This window comes from Mastigoproctus giganteus, chromosome 14, assembly GCF_048544385.1.
Source record: "Mastigoproctus giganteus isolate SK-2022 chromosome 14, ASM4854438v1, whole genome shotgun sequence".
Classification (NCBI taxonomy): domain Eukaryota; kingdom Metazoa; phylum Arthropoda; class Arachnida; order Uropygi; family Thelyphonidae; genus Mastigoproctus; species Mastigoproctus giganteus.
The window spans coordinates 123982779-123996853 of NC_143588.1; the positions used below are offsets into that span (position 1 = coordinate 123982779).

The 14075-nt window shown below is 38.0% G+C and overlaps 1 protein-coding gene across 1 annotated transcript in view; it reads left to right on the plus strand.

Moving 5' to 3' along the window:
- LOC150075707 (calcineurin-binding protein cabin-1-like) overlaps positions 1–14075 on the plus strand; it is a 1104404-nt gene that overhangs the window by 876040 nt on the left and 214289 nt on the right. The window contains exon 36 of the mRNA XM_090388624.1: positions 9273–9427. Within this exon, the coding sequence (XP_090244750.1) occupies positions 9273–9427 (155 nt within the window). The remainder of the gene's footprint in view (positions 1–9272; positions 9428–14075) is intronic.

The window sequence follows — 14075 nt, forward strand, 5'->3', positions numbered from 1 at the left end:
TAACAGGGACTTTCTCCCTGAGCACTCTAGCTTCATTTTCAGAGGAGTCTTTTAGGTCATTGTCCAGAATTTTGTCAGTATTTGATTTTTCAGCCATAATTTCTGCATTAAATTCACTTTTAGCAATTTTCTGACGTTTTAAGTAGTGGTTTGGGGTACTTATTTCCAGTGTAGGCCCACTAGAAATCAGAAATCGCGATTTTCAGGTTTTGGCGGGAAACGCCTGTAGACAAAGAAAACTATTTTATAAGCTAAGTATAAGTTAATTCTGTCAGGAGTATTATATTTTCCATACAAAATAACCTTATCACGAGCCGTTTCAAGTATAATATATTCAAATTTCTCGACTTTTGAGACGTATTCAAATCAGTGGCTATGCCAGTGGGCTCGCTACCGCTGAAGCTGTAGCGATCGCGCTGGACAAAATCACTCTCAAAAGAGCAAAAATAGGCAAATACAATCATAAAAACTATTCTTGCCCAACTTAATTTACTTACCTTCATCTGTGATACTCTTCAAACCTGAAAAATCCATGTTCTAATACTTGCCTAAATCGAAGATCGCGCAATATCGTCGTCCGCCGTTTACATCAAGTGGAGCTCCGTGCAGATGCGTCCGTACACTTCCGCGACCTAGACTGCAGTTGGTACTACACTGACAGTGGTAGAGAATGAAAGGGACCTGGGGGGTGGTTGTGCAGGCAGATATGAAGTTTTCTGAGCAGTGCAGACGGGCTGCAAGAGTAGCTCATGGTGTATTGTCGTGATATATAGGAATTTTTCTAGCAGGGATAAGGAGGTGATTATTCCCTTGTATATGGCAATGGTGAGGCCACACCTAGAGTACTGTATACAGGTCTGGAGGCCTCATTTCAAGAAGGATGTAGAGATGCTGGAACGAGTACAGAGAAGGGCAACAAGAATGGTGAATGGAACAAAGGGTTGCTCTCTTACGAAGAAAGGCTTATGTTTTGCAAATTACAGGGTCTGGAGACTAGGCACCTGTGAGGTGTGATCTGATTGAGGTGTATAAAACCTTGAATGGTTTGAGAATGCTCAATGCTGATGGAATTCTTTCTCTTGCTCAGAATAATCACCTGAGAGGACATAAATTCAAATCGAAGAAAGATGTAGGATAGATGTGCGGAAGTTTGCCTTTAGCCAGCAGGTAGCTGGTTGGTGAAACAGACTTCCATCCTTTGTTGTGGAAGTTAGCCTAAATAAATTTAAGGCTGGACTGGACAGGTATTCGGAATGAACGGAGGGGTGAAATGGGAGATTTTTTTTTTTTGCTTGATGCTCCATAAGCTTGCTTTCTTGCATCATGTGCCTCTTCTGATGCTAATGCTGTCTCCTCCCACTCAATCATCCTTTTATCCATTGTAGCAACTTGCCCTTAATGCCATACCGTTTCAATTTGTACAGTAGTCTTCGTGTGTAACGGTATCCAAAGCTTTCCTGAAATCAAAGTATATGATATCAAAATTATTTTTTTTGAATCCAGTTCCTTTGTGACCACATCATAGTAACCAATCAGATTGGTTAGACATGACTTCCCCTTGACAAACCTGGTCTGAATTATTACTACTGACTCGTCTAGATGATCCTGTAATGATTTTTTAACCAGTGACTCCATCATTTTCCCTGAAAGAGAAGTCAACTAACAGGTCTGTAATTACTTGTGTCACCCGTTGATTCCCTTTTGTGAATTGGAGATAATTTTTACCTCTTCAGTCCGTGGGGACTTCCCCCTAGTACAAGCATGCTCTCATAATTATGGCTGAAGGTTTGCTTACTTCCTTTGCTCCTTTAATATAACTGGATAGATCCCATCTACCCAAAGTGCCTTTCTTATTATTAACTTCAACAATTTCTCCTCCACTTTACTCTCACTTATTACAAAATCATTTAACTCCTTATTAGAGTTTGATAAACATCTGGCCCTCTCCTGCTTGAATAACTCTTCATGTGTGAATGTAGATGCAAAATAATCATTTAGTTCAGCAGCTATCTGAGAATGATCATCTACAGTCAAACCATTGATATCAAGTGGACCAATCTGATTCATCCTCTTCCTTTTAGAATTTATATAAGTAAAGAAGTATTTGCTGTTTTTCTTTGCATCCTTTGCCAAAGATTTTTCATAATCTGCCTTCACTTGCCTAACTTTGTAACTTGATTATAGACTAACTTGTATCTTGTATGTAGGCTTCTGTGTCGCCTGACAATTTATGTGCATTCCATGCATTTTTCTTCTCTGCCACAAGTCACAGTCCATTTGGGCCTAAACCTAGAGCAGTATTTCTTAGGTGGAACAAAAAGCCTAGTGGCTTCCAAAATTACTTCCTTGAATGCTTTCCATTTAGAATTTGGTGTTGGTAACATTATCAGTTGGTCTCACTGTATAGAACCTAAAAATCTCTGAGAGCACTGTATTCGCCTTTACAAAAGCACAAACCTTTCCCCTTATCCGTGATGGTATTTACATCTATAAGTAAATCCCACATCAGTACACTGTGATCACTGTCACTTAGTGGTTACTTTCTCTGTAAATTCTTAATGCGTGAATAATCGCTGCTGATAATCAGATCAAGAGTGTTACTCGCTCTCCATCTTGTTGCCTCTCTAACATGATACTGTAGAAAACAATCATCCAATATATCCACAAAAGCCTTGCTAGTGTGCGAGTGACCAATCCACTAGTTCCAGTCTATATCTGGGAAGTTAAAATCCCCCATTATAAGACACTCTGATTTACTGGCCCACTCTATTTCTCTGTACCATTTTCATTTTATTCATCAGTGTCACTTGGCCTATAACAATCTGCTACCCTCATTTTTGTTTTCCCAGTGCTTATGACACACCAAACTGAACATTGCAATGTCCATCTATGTCAGCTGGATGCAGGTTCCTTAGGTTTTCTGTGTTTCTTAACTAACTGCATAAACCCTCCTCCCTTCTTATCCGGCGCCACCGTAGCCAAGTGGGCAGGAGCAGCAGTGCGTAGCACACTTCTTGATTAGACCGCGGTTCAAGCCTGTGACCACCAAATACGGAGGATGCAGAAAGGTCAGGGAATGACCACCTCATATCCCCGGAGCAATATGGCCTTAGTTGCTAATACTCCTAAAAACAAACATACAAACAAACCAAACAAACAAACAAACCCTTCTTATCCTGTCTATCCTTTCTGTACACATTGTACTCCCCAAATTCCAATTCTGCATCTCTTATTTCTGAGTGGCACCACGTCTCTGATATCCCAACAATATCTTCCTTGGATGCCTTAACCAGCGCTTCAAATTCATCAAATTTATTTACTATACTCCCAGCATTGGTGTACATGCAACTAGACATGCACCTGTTCTTACTCTTAGTTACTCTAATGCAGCCCATGTATTTACTTGTTTCTTGACTTGTAGCAGTTCCGGAAATACCCAGAAACTGTCTTTCTGGGCTGCTGCTCATTCTAGTAGAAGCAGTACAAGAATCATTTTCACCTCTTCCTGCGGTTACTGTTAACCGATTAGTCTGTGTATCCACCCAAGCTAGCTGTTTGCGGACCCACCTGACATTGCCTCAATAACATCAGAAATATTTTTGCACCCTTTCTATTTAAGTGTATCCCATCCCTGTAGAAGCAATCTCTCCTGTTAATAAGCACAGACCACGCTGAGAAAAATTCTACCCATGAACCCTCTGCAACCTCTCTCCAGGGCCAAATTGATTGATTGATAAGGCCTTCATCATATACTCACTCCTATCGTGTCTGGACAGGATTGCAGACACTTTAACAGTAGCCATAGGCAGAGGTGAAGGTGATTCTTGCACAACATCTATTAGAATAAGTAGCGACCTGGAGCGAGGGGTGCTGGGGGTTTCAGGGACGGATGGCAGTCATCGTGAAACAGGTGGGTATATGGGATGTGTTAGAGTAACTAAGAATAAGAATAGATGCATGTATACTTGCATGTATACCAATGCTAGAAGTATAGTAAATAAATTTGATGAATTTGAAGGGTTGATCAAGACATCAAAGGCGGATATTTTTGGGATATCGGAGTAGTGGTGTCACACAGATATAAGGAATGCCGAACTGGAATTTGGGGAGTACAATGTGTACAGAAAGGATAGACAGGATAGGAAGGGAGGAGGTGTTATGCTGTTAATAAAGAAAAACATAAAATCAAAAGAAGTGCATCCAGTTGATATAGATGAACAGTGTACTGTTGAGTCAGTTTGGTGTGATATAAGCATTGGGAGATCAAAATTGAGAATAGGAGTGTGCTATAGGCCTAATAACTCTGATGAGTATAATAAGATATTGTACAGGGAAATAGAGTGGCCTAGTAAATCGGAATGTCTTATAATGGGGGATTTTAACTTCCCAGATATTGACTGGAGCTTGTGGGTTGGCCACTCACACACTAGTCAGACTTTTGTGGATTTATTGGATGATTGTTTTCTGCAGCAGCATGTTCGAGAGGCAACCAGAGAAAGTAATACTCTTGATCTGGTTATCAGCAGTGATCATTCATGTATTAGGAATTTGCAGTTAAAGAACCACTAGATGGCAGTGATCACAGTGTACTGACGTGGGATTTACTTAAAGATTTAATTACCATCAGGGGTAAAGGAAAGGGTTTTTGCTTCCGTAAAGGCGAGTACAGTGGTCTCCGACAGTTTTTAAATTCTGTACAGTGGGATCAACTGATGATGTTACCAACAGTAAATTCTAAGTGGGAAGCATTCAAGGATTTAATCGTGGAAGCTACTAAAAGTTTCATACCTATTAAGAAATAGTGTTCAAGGTTTAGGCCTAAATGGTTGTCAAATGAACTAATGAGACTCGTAACAGAGAAGAAAAATGCATGGGATGCATATAAATTATCAAGCGACTCAGAAGCCTATGGCAGATATAAGTTAATCTGCAATCAGGTCACAAAGGAGGTTCGGCAGGCGAAGGCAGATTACGAGAAATCCTTGGCAAAAGATGTGAAGAAAAACAGCAAGAATTTCTTTTCTTATATAAACTCTAAAAGGAAGGGGATGAATCTGATTTGTCCACTTGATATCGATGGTTCGACTGTTGATGATCCTGCTCAGATAGCAAACAAACTGAATGAGTATTTTGCATCTACATTCACATGTGAGGAATTATTAAGGTTTGAAAATGGCAGAAGGTTATCAAATTGTAACAGGATACTTAATGATTTTGTAATAACTGAGAGCAAAGTGGAAGAGAAATTGTTGAAGTTAAACGTAAGAAAAGCACCTGGGGTGGATGGGATCTATCCAGTTATATTAAAGGAGGTGGCAAAGCAACTAAGCAAACCGTTAGCCATAATTATGAGAGCATCCTTGGACTCAGGGGAGGTTCCCACGGACTGGAGATGTGCAAATGTATCCCCAATTCACAAAGGGGGATCGAAGGGTGACACGAGTAATTACAGACCAGTTAGTTTAACGTCTGTTCCGGGTAAAATAATAGAGTCGCTGGTTAAAGATGCATTGCAGGATCATCTAGACAGGACTGCAGCAATAATGCAGACACAGCATGTGTTTGTGAAGGGAAAGTCTTGTCTGAAAAATTTGATAGGATATTCTGATGTGGTTACAAAGGAACTGGATGCAAAAAATAATTTTGATATCATATATTTGAATTTCACGAAAGCTTTTGACACTGTTGCGCATGGAAGACTATTGTACAAATTGGAGCAGAATGGTATTAAGGGTAAGTTGCTACAATGGATAAAAGGATGGTTAAGTGCGAGAAGACAGAGGGTGGTAATCAATGGGTGCTGCTCTTCTTGGACTAATGTTATTAGTGGAGTCCCACAGGGTTCGGTGTTAGGTCCACTGTTGCTTTGTATATTTATGAATGATATTGATGAAGGTATATCAGGCTTAATGTTGAAGTTTGCAGATGATACAAAGGTTGGCAGGGTTGTTAATGACAGTAATGGCAGTGTGCTACTGCAACAGGATCTAGATAATTTGGGCAGATGGGCTAAGAAGTGGCAACTGAAGTTTAACCTTGACAAATGCATGTATACTTGCATTTGTCAAGGTTAAGTACTGCATATGGGTAGAAGTAACCCCAGAGAAATGTACCAACTGTGTGGTACTACACTTAAGATGGTAGTAATTGAAAAAGACCTGGGAGTAATTGTGCAGGCAGATATGAAGTTTTCTGAGCAATGCAGACAGCCTCCCAGGGCAGGTCATGGGGTTTTGTCAATGATATATAGGAATTTTGCTAGCAGGGAAAAGGAAGTGATTATTCCTCTGTATAAGGCAATGGTCAGGCCACGCCTTGAGTACTGCGTACAGGTCTGGAGCCCTCATTTTAGGAAGGATGTAGATTTACTTGAGCGTGTACAGAGAAGGGCAACAAGATTGGTGAGGGTAATGAAGGGATCCTCTTATCAAGAGAGGCTTAAGTTCTGCAAATTGCGGTGGCTCTAGACTAGGCACTTGCGCGGTGATCTGATTGAGGTGTATAAGGCCTTGAATGGGTTCAGCAAGCTGAATTCTGATGGGATCCTTCCACTTGTTCAGATTACGAACCTAAGGGGGCATAAATTCAAATTAAGAAAGGACAGATGTAGAATAGATGTGCGGAAATTTGCCTTTAGCCAGCGGGTGGTTAATTGCTGGAACAAACTTCCATCTGTCGTTGTGGAAGTTGATAGGTTGAATAAATTTAAGGAGGAACTGGACAGGCATTTGGAGGGAATGGTGTGATTTTTTTTTTTTTTGGCTGATGCTGCATAAGCTCATACATTTGCTTTCTTGCATCACACGCCACTACTACTACTTTCAAATTTAACCCTAACTCACGACTTTTTTTCAGCAGTGGCCTCTATTTGCCTAGTAAATCCACAGATCTCCTACACTTAATGTCATTATTGCTAATGTGTACAATGATATCACCTTTTGTGCCATTAAAAGATGATATCTGCTCTACAACATTATCGACTTTTTCCCCTGGCAGACAAACCCTGGTCCTATTCCCCTTATCCTTTTTACACAGTATATTACCAGTCTCCCTGACAGTAGAGTCACCGAAAATAATTAGTTCCTATCGGACTAGCGCATTCTGCACTGAAGGTTGCTGCTGTGTTGCCTGGTGCATAAGAGTGTGCTCTGGCATTGAGTTGGGCAGCTGAGAACTTGATGGGCTCTCCATTTTAATTCCTTCGAGGGCATACACCCGACTCTTCAAGCTGCCATCAGAATACCGAGTTGGCACCTAATTTCTTCACATTCCCTGCACCTAGAACACACACACATACAAAGATATCCTCCTTGACTTGATCATGTCCTGTTCCAGAGAGTTCTGCAAACATGTTGCATTTTGCACATTTTTTTAGACTGTGATGCGTCCCCTACAGTTCTCCCATGAGCCACAGCACTTTTGCTACTTTGCACAAGTTGCTTTCCTACTCTAGTCTGGGGAATGTTTTCCGTTTAAATACAATGTAATTAACAATAAAAATTAAAAGGATTTATAAATTTAATTGCCAATACTATACTAAGCTAACAGATTCCTCTACAGTGCAATTTATTATAATTATTGTTATTATTATTTGGTTTTTAGGAGCATTAGCAACTAAGGCCATATTGCTCCGGGGATATGCGGTGGTCATTTCCTGACCTTTCCGCATCCTCCGTATTTGGTGATCACGGGCTCAAACCCCACAGTACAATGTATTACTCTATCTAGTTTTACGTTATACCTTTTGATGTGAAGTTTGAGATATATGTAATGCTATTCCATATCGATACTACACAATGCCGGTACATTTCGAATGGTACAAGTTTTACTGATACTAAGTAATAAACCACAAAATCTCTATCTAAGTTCAAAATAAACTAAGTATCATAACTAGGAATATAAAGCCACTTCTAGAAAATAAAGTAATATGCCATTTAAATAAAATAAAATGGTAAAAATTTAAGAAAAACTTCTGTATTAGTTACAAGAACTTGTTTCAGTTCTTTATTAACTTCAAATAACACCATTTACCTATGCACCATGCTACTCAAGGAACAGCTAAAATCGTTTTAGAATTTTATTTAACAAGTATTAAAAGCCGTCATGAAAAATTGAACAAATGCATTAAGTATGAAAACATTACATTGAAAAATAAATTATAACAGAAACTAGTGTCTTTTTCTCATCAGTTTTGTAACATTTTTAGTGCTTCTTATAATATAACTCTAGAAATGTTATGATACTTTGTATATACTTTTCAATAGAATATCTCACTGCCAAAACATTTTCTTACACTCCTTCCAGTAGTTATAGTTGTAACATCACCACTCTACCAGTCAAACCTATACACTGGTGCTAGGCTAGACTAGGCTTGGGTTACTTTGTAACTGATTCTGGTGAGTGGATGATAAACAAGTACCCAATTTTCATGTGTATAGTTAACATTAAGAATTAGCGCTTTAATTTCAGAAAATCAAGCCATTTTAAATATGAATTTGTGAAATATATTCCTTTTCAGCAATAATTTTTTAATTAATTTGTTATTCTACAAATATATATATATATATATTTTTAGTGTAAGAGTAAAACACTTGCAAGGAATATGATTACAGAATTTTTAATTAAGTTTTTATTACTAAAATTTGCAAATATACTGTGGTGGCCTTGGTGTATTTGATATTATGGGAGGTGGTGTATATTTTCCCGGAGACCATTTTTGCTTTACAGTATGGTGCCCTAAAAAGCAAACCATGATATAATAAAGAATTCATTAACTCCATCAACAAATAATACTAACTGCTGATTATGAGTCTGAAGGAAGCAGCTTTCCAAGTGATCCCTTTGAAAGCTGCTTCTTGAACTCCATCTTTGCCACATGTTATAACAATAAGAGAAAGGACTCTGTTAATGTATTGTCATGAACAACCTTCAGCTCTATATAAAACTGAATGTTGTTTGCAAATATCATATAGTTATATGAAGCAACCAGGAATATGGAGTCTAAAATGGATTTTGATAATAACAGACTCTATTAAGAACAACTCTGTTGATTCGAAGAATGAGAATTTGTTCCAACTTCAATAGATCTAAATTATCATCATGAAAATTTACATTTTTTGCTCATATAATAATTTTCTAAATATTAAATTAACTCTTCTTTATTTAGAAAATTTTTACATTCCAATTTTTCTCTCTATTCATTTTCCAAGTAGTGTGACATTTTTAGTAATATTTGCACTTCCTCAAGTTGTAATGGCAATGTTATCTTTTAGGTTTATTATCGTATGCATGCAGCCATCTTAAAGCTATTACTTAAGTATGATAATGATTCTCCTCCACAAGAACAGATGGTATTGTTTCATAAATACTTAAAAGAAGCTGCAGAAGGTCCTTTTGCTAATTTTTGTGAAAAGTCTGAAAGAGAGAGGTAAAATATTCTCAATGAAAATGAATTTTAGCATTGTCATTAAAATGAATTACAGTGCACACCACTTATTTTGATCACAGATAATGTTATTATCCATTTACTGTTATCACTTATGAAGTCCTGATCATATGTATATATTAATACATAGAAAAAGCTACATTTATTGTAATTAGTGCTTCAGTTTATGTTATTTATTTATTTATTTTTATTTGTCCTTTTTGTGCTTTATACATGTTCAGTGGAAATGATTACTTAACATCCCAATTTGTTCTTGAACTCCAATACATTGTCTTGCCTGTTGCTTCATACAGTTCATATGCTGGTCAATAATGTTACTTTGTGAAAGAAAGGTACTGTATCTGTACTCCTATTACTCTTTTACAGTAAAGCATTAATCCCTTTCTAATTCTTTATTTTAATATTTTCTTTATTTGTTTTTAATGGTTTGTATAGTCCACTGTTGATGACTTTTGGAAGTCATCGGTAGTAGACAGTTAGAGTATTTTATATTGCTTGATTTTAGCGCAAGTGCAGTAGCACATGCTCTTTGAGTGGACCAGGGTTCAAGCCCATGACTACTAAATATGATTAACATTTGTATTGATTGATTTATTGTAAACTCCATTGACCTGGTGGTTGTGCTGGAGTATAAACAAGAACTTTTTTTTTTTTTTAATGTTTTCATTCCGTCCACTTCTTTCTGTATCACTTCTTTTATATACATATTTCTGTTCTGCATCAATAAACAACGCTGAAAGCCTTGTTCTTGTTTCTTCAGTTACTGTTATCAATTAAGTTGAGTCCCAAAGTGATCACAATAAGTGGCATCCACTATATTAATTAAAGAAAATTGCCTCATTTATTGCTTTTACCTTATTTTAAACTAATATAATGACATATATAGATGCTTGTTGTAGGCTGATGCAACATATAGGGGATCTGACAGTAAAGTTCAAGAGATAACTTCATTTTTAATTGACAAGTAACTGTACTGCTAGACTGAGGTGTGGGTCAGTACACAGATTAACAGCAGCCACAAGCAGAAGATTATTCTTGTGCTGCTACTATTGGGACATGCAACAGTCCCAATTGCATGTCCCAATGTTCCCGGTTCCTCCTTTCTTTCTGCATCAGTATGCAAACAGAAAGCAGGAACCGGGGATTACAATGTCTTCTGGAGGGCCCTCATCGGACACCCAAATACACAAGCTGCTTTATGATTAATAAGGGCAAAATCATACATTTACTTGCTTGTACACTAATGCTTGTACACTAATATAGTAAACAAATTTCATGAACTAATGTTATTAGTGGAGTCCCCCAGGGGTCAGTCTATGCTGGGCCTATTGTTATTTTCTATATTCATGAATTATATTGATTGAGGCATGTCAGGCTTAATAGTTTGCAGATAATACATAGGTTGGCAGGGATGTTAATAACAGTAATGACAGTGTACTACTGCAACAGGATCTAGAAAAAATTAGGCAGATGGGCTGAGAAATGTACAGTAGTAATACAACTGTGTATTACTATACTCAGGGTAGTGGAAAATGAAAAAGACCTGGTATATATTAATACAAATTGTGCAGTCAGATATGAAGTTCTCTGAGCACAGTGTAAACAGGCTGCCACAACAGCTCATGAGATTTTTCAGTGATACTTAGAAGAATTTTGCTGACAGGGATAAGAAGGTGAGTATTGCATACAGGTCTGGAGGCTTCATTTTAAGAAGGATGTAGAGCTGCTGGAATAGGTACAGAGAAGGGCAACTAGATTGGTGAGGGAAACAAAAGGCTGCTCTTATCAAGAAAAGCTTCAGTTCTGCAAATTGCGGCATCTGGGAGACTAGGCACTCGCGAAGTAATATGATTGAAGTGTTTAAGGCATTGAATAGATTGAGCCAGCTCAATGCTAATTAGATTTTTCCTCTTTCTCAGACTATGCACATGAGGGAGCATAAATTGAAATTGAGGAAGGATGGCTGCAGAAGTTTACCCTCTATACACCTGTTCTGCATCTATTGTGGAAATGGATAGCTTAAATAAATTCAAGGAGGAATTCAGTATTCTAACAAAGGCTTATTTTTCCGGTATTTTAAGAGTTATTATAAATTCTTATTTTTCATTCAAGGAGGAACTATTGGTAGGAATGGACTAGTAGTCGTACCAGTTAATTTGTTCTTGGCGCAAGGTTGTAAAGCGGGAATTTTTTTCCCATAAACGTAATGTTGAAAACAGAGATTTTGTTCTCAACAATGAAAGTTGACCATAATAATGTTAAATAAAAGTCATCAAAACAATAGTTTATGCCTAAACAACAATTTACTTATCCAAAGAAATAAAAACATAGCCTTTAAAATCAACAAATTATAATAATAAAGAAATTATTTATGCAAATTATTTATACAAATGTTAAAGAATGTTTATTCTTCGTCATCATCATGATCAACTAAATGCACACTCGATGGTCCTTTACTCATTGTTGGTTCAGCACTCGTTGGTTTGTTGGAAGCACAAGAAGTCATTTTCTTCTTAGGAAATGCTTCATGAGTCATGTGTTTCCAAGACAGTCTTCTCTTTTCTTTAGAAATTTCATGACAGCATGCATAAGCATTTTTTTTAAATCTGTAGCAACTTTTCTAGTGTGCTCGAGATTTAAACTTTGTGACTCGAAACAAACAAACTTCTGTGCTATTTCTACTGCAATTCATAGGGCGATTTTTCTAGAGTGACTGAGTTTTTCCTTGTTTGGTTAAAGTATTTCGGTTTAAAAGTATTTCTGTTAATTAGCTCTACTTTTTAAAAGTATAGAAAGAGCCAGAAAAAGTAAAGTACCTTTTTTCTTTATTGTATATACCAACCGTACTAACTCCTACTCTTATCCACAAGCGACACTGCTCCTGCCTCCCCATGGCGGGACCGGTAACCTGGTTAGAAAAGCTAATCCCCCAAGGGTAAAAAGGAGCCAACATGGATAAAGAATATTATCCAGCCTTAGAGCCTTCAAGCTCAAATACCATAGATTGGTATTTAGCATTAGCATTAGTAGAGGCATTTGATGCAAGAAAGCAAGCTTATGCAGCATCAGCCAAAAAATAAATAAATAAATAAATAAAAAATAACCACTTCCACTTCGCCCCTCTGTTCGTTCGAAATACCTGTCCAGCTCAGCCTTAAACTTATTTAGGCTATCAACTTCCACGACAAGGGATGGAAGTCTGTTCCACCAACCAACCACCCGCTGGCTAAAGGCAAATTTCCTCACGTCTATCCTACATCCGTCTTTCCTCAATTTGAATTTATGCCCTCTCAGGTGATTATTCTGAGCAAGAGGAAGAATCCCATCAGCATTAAGCATGCTCAAACCATTCAAGGCTTTATACACCTCTATCAGATCACCTCGCTGGTGCCTAGTCTCCAGACACTGTAATTTGCAAAACTTAAGCCTTTCTTCGTAAGAGTACTCCTCTGTTCCATTCACTAATCTTGTTGCCCTTCTCTGTACTTGTTCCAGCATCTCTACATCCTTCTTGAAATGAGGCCTCCAGACCTGTATACAGTACTCTAGGTGTGGACTGACCATTGCCTTATACAAGGGAATAATCACCTCCTTATCCCTGCTAGAAAAATTCCTATATATCATCGACAATACACCATGAGCTACTCTTGCAGCCCATCTGCACTGCTCAGAAAACTTCATATCTGCCTGCACAACCACCCCCAGGTCCCTTTCTTTCTCTACCACTGTCAGTGTAGTACCACAGAGTTGATATGTTGCTCTGGGGTTGCTGTTTCCCATATGTAGTACTTTACATTTGTCAATGTTAAACTTCATTTGCCACCTCTCAGCCCATCTGCTCAACCTTTCCAGATCCTGTTGCAGTAGCATAGCGTCAGTAGTGTCCTTAACGACCCTGCCAACCTTTGTATCATCTGCAAACTTGGACATTAAGCTTGATATACCATCATCAATATCATTTATAAATACAGAAAACAATAATGGACCCAATATTCAACCCTGAGGGACTCCACTAATAACATTAGTCCATGATGAGCAGTGTCCATTGATTACCACTCTCTGGCTTCTCCCCCTCAACCACCCCTTTATCCATAGCAGCAATTTGCTTCCAATGCCACACTGCTCCAATTTGTGCAGCAGTCTTCCATGTGCAACAGCATCAAAAGCCTTTCTAAGATCCAAGTATATAATATCAAAGTTATTCCCTGCATCCAGTTCTTTTGTGACTGCATCATAGTATCCAATCAAATTGGTCAGGCAAGACTTCCCCTTAACAAAACCATGCTGTGTCTGAGCTATAACTGAAGTCTTGTCTAGATGATCCTGCAGTGCTTCTTTAACCAGTGCCTCCATTAATTTTCCGGGAACAGAAGTTAAACTAACAGGTCTATAATTACTTGTCGCCCTTTGATCCTCCTTTGTGAATTGGGGGTCACATTTGCACATCTCCAGTCCATGGGTACTTTCCCTGATTCCAAGGAAGCTCTCATAATTATGGCTAGGGGTTTGCTTACATCCTTTGCTGCCTCCTTTAATATAACTGGATAGATCCCATCCACCCCAGGTGCCTTTTTTATGTTTATCCTCAACAATCTCTCCTCCACTTTCCTCTCAGTTATTACAAAATCAT